Source organism: Carassius carassius, chromosome 17 (assembly GCF_963082965.1).
Source record: "Carassius carassius chromosome 17, fCarCar2.1, whole genome shotgun sequence".
NCBI lineage: Eukaryota > Metazoa > Chordata > Actinopteri > Cypriniformes > Cyprinidae > Carassius > Carassius carassius.
This window is the reverse complement of record NC_081771.1, coordinates 9,513,372-9,526,225: the sequence shown is the minus strand read 5'-3', so window position 1 is coordinate 9,526,225 and position 12,854 is coordinate 9,513,372. Positions and strand designations below refer to the sequence as shown.

Sequence of the window (12,854 nt, the reverse complement as noted above, 5' to 3'; positions counted from 1 at the left end):
TACTGTTATCTGACATAGACAGAGTCTCTGCATTGTTGTAAAAAGTCATACCCGCTCTCCTTTCTTCCCAAATGAACTCTGACAGTCCTAAAAAAGCCACAGGGAAAAATGTCAAGAGGATCATTACAAATGAATGAAATGTTCATATAAATTTGAAAGCATTTATATTATTTTCTTACACAGCTTCCTGGTTGCCCCTTTTCACCCTCAGCACCCTCAAAGCAGACAGAGAAACATAAATAAATAAATAAAGTAGATATCTGAGAACAATGCTGAAATCTTAACTTACCTTTTCTCCAGGAAGGCCGCTGCTCCCTGACAATCCCTGAAGGCACATATAAATAATTTACAGCATGCATGTACACTTGTGCATTTTCACATGGCTTGTGACTTATCATGGCTTGTGCAGCCCCTCACCCTCAATCCTTGAGGTCCAGGGGGGCCAGCAGAACCTTTATCTCCCTAGCATACAAACAAAAACAGACACAAACAAGCACAGCATAATCCACAGCTCTCTAATAAGAATATACTGTACATCAGTGCTTTATGTACAGTAGCTTAAGGGCACACCTTGTCTCCTGCTGGACCTGGAAGGCCTCTGTCTCCCTAAAAACATCAGAATTATACAAAGGATGATATAAAAAATATATATATATTTTCAAACAGCTACATTCTTGTAAAACATTGTTAAAAATTGCGTAAACACCTTATCACACCTTAAAATGCTTTTAAATAAGCCTGGGGAACACTAAAGAGCACAAGGGATATAGTACAAATCTAGAAACATTTATAAATAGAGGCTTCCGACCATGCATAGACATATACAGTAGTCACCTTGGCTCCGTCTGAACCAGGTGGCCCAGTCTGTCCTCGATCACCCTGAAAAAAACAATAAACAAACAACAAACAAAACGTCATCAATTCATAGATTATGCATTCAGAAAGTGTGTTCATTGTACCTTGATGACACAAGCCACAATAAAGTCATGCACTGACTTCTGTTCTTTACCTTACTTCCAATTTCACCAGGAGGTCCTCGGGGACCCTGAAACAAAAATCCAAGAATGAAAGAATAATGAGGAGGAATGTTAGCACAACCGTGAAATATAATAGTGAAAGCATTTCATACCCGATCACCAGGGTCTCCGGTGTTTCCTTGGGGGCCTGGTTTACCCTCAATACTCTCACCCTGCAACACAATCACACATTTTACAAAACACAAACAAAAAATAGCTTACAAGCAATGTTAAAAAAAATAATGGCAGAAAAACATACAGATTCTCCTTTGGCTCCTTTTTGTCCATTCAGTCCTCGTGGGCCCTGAGGACCAGGCGGTCCATGACTTCCCTGAAAATACACACAAATGCCATTCGGTGCATCTGATAAAAACTCAAAAACACATTGAAGTACACACAACCAATTTACAGCAGCACTCACACAGAAACACAGATACACACGTTAACATCCATTTACATGGCCACTTTTGTCATGAATAATGGAGACACTCACAGGTTCACCGGCATCTCCTTTAGCAGCTACCCCACTACCCACTCCAGGAGGACCCTGTTAATCAGAATAAGACAGAAGAACACATTTGCATTCAAGAAATGTGACTGATTGTCTTCACACATTGTATTAGTATGCCATCAGAGAATTCTTGTGGTGCAGTAGATTACTGTGCCCTTGCTGAATCCTTTAACATTTTATTAAAACGTCTCACGTTGTTTGAGTATTTGCTTCTCCACATCAAGAAATAATGGATTGCTTTTAAATTCCCTAAAAACACAAATGTTTTTGTAGTGTGTGGTGAACTTCTGAAATTAGTAATTTTCTTTTTTTACCAGTGTACATTTACGTTCCATCTGAATACATGGATTCTGGGTTAAAGGTATAGTATAAAAAGACTATGTACCTTACACTTGGGACTATCAACATGCAATCAGTACAATATTTCTGCACGTTTACTATCATATGCTGACAAATAGACAAAATTTGCTTCATATGGAAACATCTTAAGAAATTGATTCTATTGAAATATAGTAGCTTATGTATACACCATTTGATGTCTTATTTTATAATATTTGTTCTGTTTTATTATCAAACTAGCAATTATTTTCTCTCTCTCTCTCTCTCTCTCTCGCTTCCCTGGCTTCTTTTGAAGAAGAATTTATATCAACTCACCCTCTCACCAGGGCTGCCTTTTTCACCCTGCAGGAAAATTTTATGAAACACAAAAACAGACAGGTACATGATTGGCTGAAGGTATACAAGAAACTTCAAACAGTGAAAACAATGAATATAATAGTGAATAACAATATTGATCTAGATAAAAATGCCTGTGGCACTTTCACATATTTTCATAGCTGGGTTAAAATAAGAAAACAAACATGGCGTGAGATTACTGATAGATATTTGGTTCATTTAACTGCTGTGCAGATGTTTTACTGTAGATCGGTCATTTTTATTTTGACCTCTAACAATTCCAAAAGAAGGTGAGTGAGCTCATGAATACGTATATAGATAAGTGTTGTGCTCTTCAACTTGGCTATTAAGACCCTCAATATGCCCAAAGTCCACACTAGCATGAGTTCACAGCAAACTACTCATCATTCAAACAGGGCCAGAGGCATACATACTACACATTTAGAGACACCTTTAGCAGAAAAGACAAATGGAGGATGGCAGATTATTAGGGAAATGATTCCCTTAGAATTTTTAACTCCTATTACCCACATGTCTACTGAGGCTTTTCCTCAAGTTTGGACTACATACCTGGATTTTTTTGCTGTCTCTTTAAGTAATATTTTGAGTTTTGGTATGTTTCTTTTACTTTTTTTTTCACTAGCATTGTAAAAGATGGACATTGTCTGTTGGTTTGTTTGGATTTGTTTATGTTATAAGTGTTTGAAATGTTAAAAAGAAAAAAAGAAAGGCCATGGATTTTGACCTTAATAGAAAGTCCATCAGTGCCTGGCAACCCAGGGAGTCCATCCAGCCCGGACAGACCTCGTGCACCTGGCTCTCCCTTCGCCCCATCCACACCTGGACGACCAGGAGTACCCTAAAAGGAAAGAAAGACATAAAATAGACAATGTGATAACCCTGTTGGTTACTTGATGACATGAAGAACTTGTACATGTATATGCTTCTTTCTTGTCATTGTTCGGGTGAGAGTGATTTTCTTGTGTTTCTTTTCTTACAGGGATCCCTGGGATTCCTGGCTCTCCTTTACGGCCCGGTAAACCTCCTCCATCAGCAGATCCAGGTTCTCCCTGTAGCAAGTAGTAAAAACATATCAATTCTTGAACCAAAAAATTTAAGCTCTTGCTGTAAATGCTGTAAAAGTGAATGAATAAATAAAATGCTTAATCAAGGGGCAGTTAGAGATTAATTTTAATATCACTTACCCTTTCACCTTTCTCTCCTTTCTCTCTTCCCTGAGGGAATAAAAAGCCTGGTTCTCCCTATAAAACAAAACAGACAAAACATTTAATAAGTGTTTGTGTATGTTTGTTTCTACACATGTACAGTATGTGAATGAGGACTCACAGGGTCTCCTCTCACACCTGGTAATCCCTGAATGCCCTAAAACAACAGAATGACATCAGATAATTAACTCATGTTATACATCAATTCATGAGATCTTTTAAGCTTTAATATTTTAAGTGGTACTACACTAATGAGGATTAAATTAAGAGATTAATTAAGAGATCAATTAAAAGATTAAGAGTTTTTAGCATGCATCCAGACCTGATTATCATGCTATGTATACAGCATATCCACAAATACCTGTTTTAACAGTACCATTTAATACAATTATGAATGATTTCATTCTTACAGGTAATCCAATTGCACCAGGACGACCTGGAACACCTGGACTGCCATCCAGTCCTGGGAAACCCTGAAAAAGATGGAGGGAAACAAATAGAGAAAGAGAGAGCATATCAACACTTGTGAACTGTGTGTATATATATGTGTGTATTCATATTTAAGTGCCACATACTCTCTCGCCTTTCTCTCCTCTCACTCCCAGACTGCTGCCTGGTTGACCTGGTGGCCCCTCTGTTCCTCTAGGGCCCTCACGACCGGGTAAACCATCACGACCCTATTTAAAACAATCAGACAGACATTTACTTGAGTTGAGGACATAAAAACAATGTTTCTAAGCAATAATTAATGGATCCCACAGTATAGATGAAAGTTAAATAGAGTTAAATGTGAATGCAGATTTACTTACAGGCTCGCCTTTTCTTCCATCTACTCCATCTCTGCCCCTCTCACCCTATTATACACACAAAAGACAAGATGCATATCATAACATTTCACCAAAAAATTATCAAAAAGCCAACTTGGAGTTATTCTATACAACAACAATTATTACCTTCTGACCCAGTTCCCCTTTAGCACCCTGCAACAAAGACACAGGTCAATCTCCTGTGAGGTGCATGTAGATGTACAAATGTAAACACAAATATGTAATTTTGTCTTGGTGTTTCTGTATGTGTTAGTCTTTTAAGTACACACTTACTTGAGGACACTGTACGGTACAAGGCCCTGGCTAAAAGGAAACAACAAATCAAAATCCGTCTTTACTGCAAAAGCAAGGATCACATGCATATATATATATATATATATACACACACATATACATATATGTGTGAGATATATATATAAATAATGACACAATATTTTGACAGCTAGATGGATGGATTTTATCTGACCGTGACACTAGTCCCACGTGCAAGACCACAGAGGAGGTCTGCCAGGTCGGGGTGGAGACCATAGAGCTGATCTGAGTCTTGAGCATAGAGCAGATTCTGAGTGCTGCCATCAGTCACTGCCGACCGCAGCTCTCTAGTGTCTGCACGTCCAATTCCTACCGCCAACACTGTCACACCTGAGGGACAGTTATTACAGTGCTAACTCACTCTTATGGACATGGGACAGAGCAGCCGGGATGGTTTGCTCTGTTTTTGTGTACATTAATGTGCTAGGGCTCATTATGTGTGGCTTACCATCAACTCTAACAGCAGCAGCGGGCTGGCTAAGATCATCAGTTGACTTCTCATCTGCGATAATAACAACCACCCCGGGAACACTATACCTCCGACCTGCTGGTGCGCTCAGCAAAAACTGACGTGCGTATGTCATTGCTTGGCCTACACATAAAAGCAGAAAAAATTAGCACACTCACATTCACATAAAATAATGTCACCTAAATGTCAAATATGTACGGTGCATGCTTACAAATAAAACTTAAATATATATATATATATATATAGATAGATAGTTGTAAGGGTTTCATATGTATTTTATTGTACTGCTTTTAAATTTAAGAAATTATTGCACTACTGTTACATGTTCTCTGTGCCTTATCTGGACTTTTATGTTCACAGTGTTTCAGGTTCTTTGTTCACTTAGTCTTTTTATTAAACCACCTGCACTTAGATCCACAACTCTGTCTGTTTCCTTTAGCCTCTGCATATAACAACTACAGTAAGTATGTCCGTAAGGGTACTAGAAATTATCTTAATTTTCATTACACAATATATATAGTAAGCAATACGTAATTCCTAATTTTCATACTCCATATGATTTTGGGTTGAAACATGATCTGGACACTTTTGTGTCAACTTGAAATACACATACTAGGTATTTAATGGGACACAAACATAAAATGAAAAAATTAAATGAGAAAACAAAAAACACAAAACACAAACACACCTATATTATTTCCTGGTCTGTCATTGAATGGGGTGGTCAAAATATCCTGCAGAAGGGTCTCACTGTTGCTATGACGATTGAGGAGGAAGCGAACTTTTGGATCTTCACTGTACATCACCACCCCCATCTGGAGTAAACAGATATTACAAGCACTTCATTCACACTGACCAGCTCAATGCCTCATGCACTCTCTCAGAAGAGGGCACTTTCACAGCAATGTTTTTTGGAGACAGAAAAATGTGTTAAAATATTGGAAGACCACATTAAGATAATACCAACAGAACTGCACCTGGGAGTCTCTGGGTCCGATGGAGGTTAAGGATCCAGCAGAGCTGGCAAGCAGAGACAACACAGGTCCCACCAGGCAAGAACGATCACGAGATGCGGGGACAAGGAAGACAACATCCAAACGCCCTCCCACACACACTAAAATGTGGATTTATTAAACATATTAAGCGAGGAATACAGCAGAAGAGTAAGTAGAACGATGTTGAAAATAATTTATTCATTTATGTAAAACATTTATTCATATCAGCTTCACAGACATGAACTCTTGACTTATGCCGCAGCATAAATGGCTGTTCACGTGCACTTTGGATGGGTTAAATGCAGAGCACGAATTCTGAGTATGGGTCACCACACTTGGCTGAATTCAAGTCACTTTTTTTTTTTTTTTGCAAATTCATTGCACAGTGATAGTGTGAAAGTTCAAAATGACATCAATCACTATGATCATCTGTCAGTCTCTGTAACTTCCCAAATGAAAATGTGAAAAAAAGCAGGGAGAGCATGTAGTGAGAGAAAAATCCCTCTGTGACTGACCAGTGCAATGATATGTTATTCACTGTACTCTCATTGCAAGCTATAATTTGCCTTAACTTCAAAGTCAGAAGTACTGTATGAAATAATTCACACAAAAGATTTCACCAAAAGAGTCAGATCTTTTATCTAAGAGAAAAAATTATGTTAAATCTGTTATGTATATGTTAAAACACAAATGCATTTAAACTAAGTTGTCTATTTAATGTAAATTTGGTGAGATTAATTTAAGAAAAGCCTGTACACCATCTTAGACTGAATGCAGTTGCTGATTAATATGATGCAGGACAACAACTGACTGTGTAATGAAGCATATGAGAATGCAGTTTTACAATATGTTTCTAAAATTAATAATATGATGAAAAATATCATTGTACAATTTAGTTTTTGGCTGTTTTTCACGAATATTTGCATTATTGCAAATGTGATATCAATTTAATACAATAGTTTAATAAACAAGAAGTTAATATTGTATTACATTATGGTATGTATGGTCAATATGGTTCTTCTCAATTTCACAAACAAAAATAGTTCACAGCAGAACTGTTGTACTATTCTGAGCAACACGCAGCATCGTTTCATTACTGAATAAATCCACATTTTTAAATAAATCAAGTGAACCAATGAGAATGAGCCACCTACTGGCGATTTTATTTTCATATTTAGAATATTTCATTTTTAAAATATAACTTGTAGTGCTGGGTAATGATTAATCACGATTAATTGCATCCAAAAAAGTTTTTGTTTATGTAATGTGTGTGTGTACTATGCATATGTATTATGTATATATAGACACACACATGCAGTATATATTTAGAAAATATTTACATGTGTTTAAATGTATAAATTTATATTCATATAATTTATATTATATATATATATAAATATATAAACATTTTTCTTAAATGTATACATACATATGCATATATAATAAATATACATAGTACACACACATATATTATGTATACAAAAATATTTATTTTGGATGTGATTAATCCCAATACATTTTTGCCCAGTACTAATAATTTAATTTCAATATTAAAAGCATTAATATCCATCTATTTTAATTATTTAAGCAATGCCGAATCAAATTATTTCTTTCTGATGCTACTCTTTTGTAATATATATTCAGTAATGTTCTCAGTAAAAAAAATACTTTTAATTATCTATGTACTGTGCAGCAAAAATTTGCATGTGATTAATTTGTGAATAATTAATCAGCATATCATATAATTAATTAAATTAAATATTTTAATCACTTGACACCCCTTAAATAAACACTAAAACAACTAATATAGTATATTTTATAAAAAATGATACTTAAAAAATAGACTACATGCAGAGGTCATCTGTAGTAATCTGCCATTATCTTTAACAATCAGTTAATTAAATTTTCATCTAAATTGTTTAATTTGGAAAGATTAAATATAAAAAAAAAGGTATTTCGATTTGTCTATAGTTGAAAGAGAAAGAGACAGAATCTGTGTAACCTGTGCGTTCCGTCACGCTGGTCTCAGGTCCAACCTGGTTTTGGAAGGTGGGCTGCAGGGTGAAACTGTACTGACGGCCCAGTCGTAGACCTGTCACACGGTAAGAAGTGGCTGTTCCGGGCAGTGTTTCAGACTGACCTGTTCCTGTGTCTGAAGAAAGAGTATGTAACACACTAAAAAAGTGCATTCAACAATAATTGTGCTTCTGATCCTTAAACCACACACTACTGGTTCCTTAACTTTCAGAAAAATCACCTTCTTTCTCTGTCCAGCGTAAAATATATCCTGTGGCTCCTGTTACTGATGACCAGCCCAAAAGGACTGAATTCTCAGTGCTGTCAGTCACACTCAAACCAGTCACAGGTGGCAGGACATCTAAAAAATAACAGAAAGAGATATACTAAATAAAAGAGGCTAGAGAAAGACATGGATAATATTTAAGATACAATCTGGCGTGTGTACCAGTGGTTGCTCTGATGGTGGTAGCTTCAGTTTCTTGACCTTCCACTATAGCAGACAATCTTACAGTGTAGCTCAGACCGGGTCGAAGTCCATCAAGGCTGTATGAAGTTGCATCGCCACTAATCAGACGACTTGATTCAGGTTCACCTAGTCAAAGCAAGCACATAACAACATAAAGTTAGTTGAGTCTGGTTCGTGTGTGTGGTTACATGTGTGCCTGTATAACTACCTTGTGAGGATCTCCAGTAGATTCGATATGAGCTGGCTCCACTCACTGCTCTCCAGGTTATACGGAGCCCCCCCGGGGTCGAGTCCAAAACACGCAAACCCTCTACTCTTGTCCCTCTCTGGCCCCCTGTACAACAAACAGTGATATCAATACACTTTTGTAAGGAAACATCTCAGATGAATTCGATCTGATCCTTAGCCAAGCCACAATAAAATAACACACAAACAATCATTTGTGTTCATGTCTTTATTTTGTACACTGTGTAAATATTAATTCTGTGGAATATAAATGTACTGTATGTAAATAAATGAGATATCGATATTGTAAGCCCAGTCCTAGAGAATACGGATTAATGACTCCTCCATGTAAGTAAATCTGACTTGAAACAGAGAAACAAACAGCACTCACCCGTAGTGACTCTGACGGAGACAGGTGGGCCTTCTCTGTTCCGAACTACAGCCAGAACCTTCACTTCATACTGTGCCCCTTCATCCAACTGCCTCAGATCCACTGAGGTCACGTTACCACCAACCAGCTGACTCTGCTCCTCTCCACCTACAATCGCACTCACAGTTTATTTATATATGATGGCTGAGGCTTTCTTTTGACTTCAATACATACTTTATGAACTGTGGCCCCTGGAGGTCACAAACCCTTGTATTTTACGATTCTCAATAAGACAAACATGAATATGAATATTTTCTTTCCTATAGGGATAGTGGTTCCCAAACCTGTCCTGGAGTACAGGGGGTACTCAGCCCTGCACATTTTGTATGTCTCCCGCATCTTTCACACCTGATTTAACTCATCAGCTCATAAGTCGAGACTGCAAGACCTGAAGTGGGTGTGTCAGATATAAGGAGACATACAAAATGTGCAACACTGGGAGTACTTCATGGAGAGGTTCGAGAACCCCTTCTATAGGATATGACACTTACACTCAGCTATGTGAGCATTTAGTTTAAAATCACTATAAGATCTCACCATCAGTCCTCTTCCAGAGTACTCTGTATGAAGTCGCATTTTGAACTCCAACCCAGCTGACTCGAACAACCTCCCCTTGGGCCTCCACCACCTGTAAATTGGTGACGGGACCCACTGTGGCCTGATCTAAAGCACAGAATCAGGATAGAGTCAGACATTCAAAAAGTAATATATTTAAAATACATTTATTTCATACCAAGTATAGTACAAAGCTATTCAAATATTTACTGACATATCGCTTAAGACGTACTGATGCAAATTATAATTCATCTTCCTTTGGAGTACTACTTGTTCACAATGCATATTTCTTAATATTAAACCTACAATGTGTTTTAATGTCACTATTTATAATGATTGTATGATCTTTGAATAATATCGGCCTTTAAATGCAAAATATTTAAAGTGTACATAAAGCATACTTGCAATAGTTCCACTTTTGCAATCATACTTCTGTATACAGTATCTTTGGTTGGACTTCAGCATTAAAGTACTTCCGCAGTTAGAATGCTTTATGTACAAAATTAGTTGTTCCAATTTAGCAGGCTTTAAATATAGCAGTTAAGTATACCAAAAGTACAGTTGCAGGGTATTTTTAAGTACAAAAATATGTATAAGTATCAGTTTTGATGTTCTTTCATAGGGAGCTTTCGAAGAAGACAGAGAAAGCCAGTGTCTCTGTGACCTGAAGAAGAAGAAGTGAAAATGCATGTGCCCTGTGTTTATCAGTTTCCTTATGTTCATTGGGTAAAAAGAAAAACTAAATAAACAAAGGAAAATTCCCCAAGGTTTCTATAGATATCACGATATATCGATATTGTGAATTATTTTGGCCAGAATAACCGTGGTTAACTGAATACATTTTTGAAAATGCAAAAAGACGACAACAACTACCAGTGCTTGCCGTCACAGTGGCAGAAGGTCCTTCCCTTGAGTTAAAAAGGGCTGAGACTAATATTTGGTAGGCTGCCCCTTCCTGGAGTCTTTCAATGCCATAGAAAACCACATCAGCAGGTACAATCTCAGAGTCTTCCACTCCTACAATGTAAAAAGAAAAAAAATAATTTTCCATGCCCATGTCAGGATAAATTTATTGCACTCAAGGTATAGTTGTCAATACCATCACTTCGCCGCCAGATTATTTTATAGCCTGTTGCTCGAGTTACTGGAGTCCAGGATATTACTATCCTTGCAGATGTTACTTCAATGACGCTTAGCCCTGTAACAATTCCATTAGAACCACTGGTTCTTGTAGACACAGAGACCACTTCTCCAGTCCCCCCATTAATCACTGGGGCAACACCCACAACAACAGAATCATCTGGCTGCAACCCGTCTATAGTGTAGGTAGTGATATCACCACCTAGGACACGAGATTGCTCTGCAGCTAAAACAGAAAGAGAGAGCAGTTGACAGATTAAAACCAACATAAGTTTTGTGATATCAATTAAAGAAGAAAGAAAATCCAAATCATTGCATAAACACGTCTACATACTTTTGCTTTGTCTCCAGGTAACCCGGTAGCCTGTTGCCCCAGAAACACCAGTCCATGCAATCCTGATTCGTCGACTGTTGCTCCCAACTATCCGCAAGTTGGTCACCCTCAGTGGCGTTTCTGTTTAACATTCAGTTACTAGCAGTTATTTTCTGATATTATATACTGACATTATGTATACCCTACAGTGTATCTTTAGTAGCATTTGCATTTTTATGGAACAATTTAGGCATCTGATATAACTTGACATGCACACACCTGTTACAATGTACACTGTTGCTTGTTCCCCTTCTTTGGATCCAATTAGTGCATTTACACTGACAGCATACCGTACACCATCTTCAAGATCCCGTAGGTCAAAAGTGGTCTGATTCCCAGGAACTCTTCTGTTCACCTCTGCATTTGCTGTAAAAAATGGGTAAACCAATTTAAACAATCATTATAGCGACACATCTCATTAATGAAAATCTCATGAATGTATATTGTGACCTTGGACCACATAACCAGTCATGCATAGAAAGGGTGTATTTGTAGCAATAGCCAACAATACATTGTATGTGTCAAAATTATTTTCTTTTATGCCAAAATCATTAGGTTATAAAGTAAAGATCATGCTCCATGAAGATATTTTATACATTTCCTACCTTACATTACATTACAACTTTAAGGCGAATTTCTCAATATTTAGATTATTCTGCACCCTCAGATTCCATATATTCAAATAGTTGTATCTCTGCCAAATATAGTCATATCCTAACAAACCATACATATTATTCTTTCAGATGATATATAAATCTCACTTTCAAAAAATTGTTGTCCAGGGTCACATATATCCCAAAACAACACTTCAATGAATATACTGTGATACTGTAATTGTATTTAAACGGAATAATATTCTCACATTCTGTATTAAGAATGATGATGTTGTATTGTGTTGCCCCAGAGACTCCTGTCCATCCTAATCGAATTATGTTTCCGAGTGAATCCACCACCCTCAGGTTCGTGACAGGACCAACTTGCTGCTCTACTAAACACAGGCCATGCGTCAGTATATTACATGAAAGGTATGCAAAACTGGAACAAAAACATTGACCATCACGTTTTTACAAACTTGTTTAATGCAGCCCGGAAATTTTTCCAATTATCAGTTTTAAAAAATACTATAATAATACATTGAGTAATGAAAAGAAAAATATAGATTTTTGTCTTTTTAGCTGCAATACTGATCTTTAAAATGTTATCACATTGTAATAACATCAAATAATTGTTCTGACCTGTTGGTTTGGTTGAAAAGAAAGTAGCTTCTTCTCGCCCCTCGTAGAGTGTGTATAGAGTAATGATGTACTCTGTGTTCGGCTGCAAACTTTTGAGCTCATAGTTGGTGGTGCTTTTTGGGAACTCTTGCTTCTGAACTCTGCCTCCTGCGGTCAGCAGGACCACATAAAGATAAAAAAAAGTGTTACACAATTGTTCTACAGTCATACTGGACATAGTTTGCTTGTTTATGTTTTTCTTGTTGCTGTAGTCACTTTTATTTTTGTTTTGTAGTCTGCAAAGTTCATGTTTCAGTTCATTATTCATGTAAACTTAATTATATGTATGCAGATTGTTCATATTAGATAAAAAAAAGTATTGCAAACACCCCTTTAACTAT

At 36.9% G+C, this 12,854-nt stretch overlaps 1 protein-coding gene across 1 annotated transcript in view; it reads right to left on the bottom strand.

Annotated features, from left to right (window-relative positions):
* Positions 1 to 12,854, bottom strand: part of LOC132091034 (collagen alpha-1(VII) chain-like) — a gene marked incomplete at its 5' end in the record, with an annotated part of 41,128 nt that overhangs the window by 27,954 nt on the left and 320 nt on the right. Inside the window, 36 exons of the mRNA XM_059497812.1 lie at positions 52 to 87; positions 180 to 215; positions 290 to 325; positions 418 to 462; positions 571 to 606; positions 835 to 879; positions 1,010 to 1,045; positions 1,130 to 1,189; positions 1,276 to 1,347; positions 1,510 to 1,563; positions 2,182 to 2,208; positions 2,948 to 3,061; positions 3,201 to 3,272; positions 3,408 to 3,424; positions 3,567 to 3,585; positions 3,839 to 3,901; positions 4,004 to 4,105; positions 4,238 to 4,282; positions 4,382 to 4,408; positions 4,529 to 4,558; positions 4,722 to 4,897; positions 5,016 to 5,159; positions 5,725 to 5,851; positions 6,014 to 6,150; positions 8,034 to 8,183; positions 8,289 to 8,408; positions 8,496 to 8,642; positions 8,725 to 8,850; positions 9,133 to 9,279; positions 9,709 to 9,834; positions 10,600 to 10,743; positions 10,826 to 11,092; positions 11,201 to 11,320; positions 11,459 to 11,605; positions 12,102 to 12,227; positions 12,475 to 12,621. Coding sequence (XP_059353795.1) covers positions 52 to 87; positions 180 to 215; positions 290 to 325; positions 418 to 462; positions 571 to 606; positions 835 to 879; positions 1,010 to 1,045; positions 1,130 to 1,189; positions 1,276 to 1,347; positions 1,510 to 1,563; positions 2,182 to 2,208; positions 2,948 to 3,061; positions 3,201 to 3,272; positions 3,408 to 3,424; positions 3,567 to 3,585; positions 3,839 to 3,901; positions 4,004 to 4,105; positions 4,238 to 4,282; positions 4,382 to 4,408; positions 4,529 to 4,558; positions 4,722 to 4,897; positions 5,016 to 5,159; positions 5,725 to 5,851; positions 6,014 to 6,150; positions 8,034 to 8,183; positions 8,289 to 8,408; positions 8,496 to 8,642; positions 8,725 to 8,850; positions 9,133 to 9,279; positions 9,709 to 9,834; positions 10,600 to 10,743; positions 10,826 to 11,092; positions 11,201 to 11,320; positions 11,459 to 11,605; positions 12,102 to 12,227; positions 12,475 to 12,621 — 3,323 coding nt within the window. The remainder of the gene's footprint in view (positions 1 to 51; positions 88 to 179; positions 216 to 289; positions 326 to 417; positions 463 to 570; positions 607 to 834; positions 880 to 1,009; positions 1,046 to 1,129; positions 1,190 to 1,275; positions 1,348 to 1,509; positions 1,564 to 2,181; positions 2,209 to 2,947; positions 3,062 to 3,200; positions 3,273 to 3,407; positions 3,425 to 3,566; positions 3,586 to 3,838; positions 3,902 to 4,003; positions 4,106 to 4,237; positions 4,283 to 4,381; positions 4,409 to 4,528; positions 4,559 to 4,721; positions 4,898 to 5,015; positions 5,160 to 5,724; positions 5,852 to 6,013; positions 6,151 to 8,033; positions 8,184 to 8,288; positions 8,409 to 8,495; positions 8,643 to 8,724; positions 8,851 to 9,132; positions 9,280 to 9,708; positions 9,835 to 10,599; positions 10,744 to 10,825; positions 11,093 to 11,200; positions 11,321 to 11,458; positions 11,606 to 12,101; positions 12,228 to 12,474; positions 12,622 to 12,854) is intronic.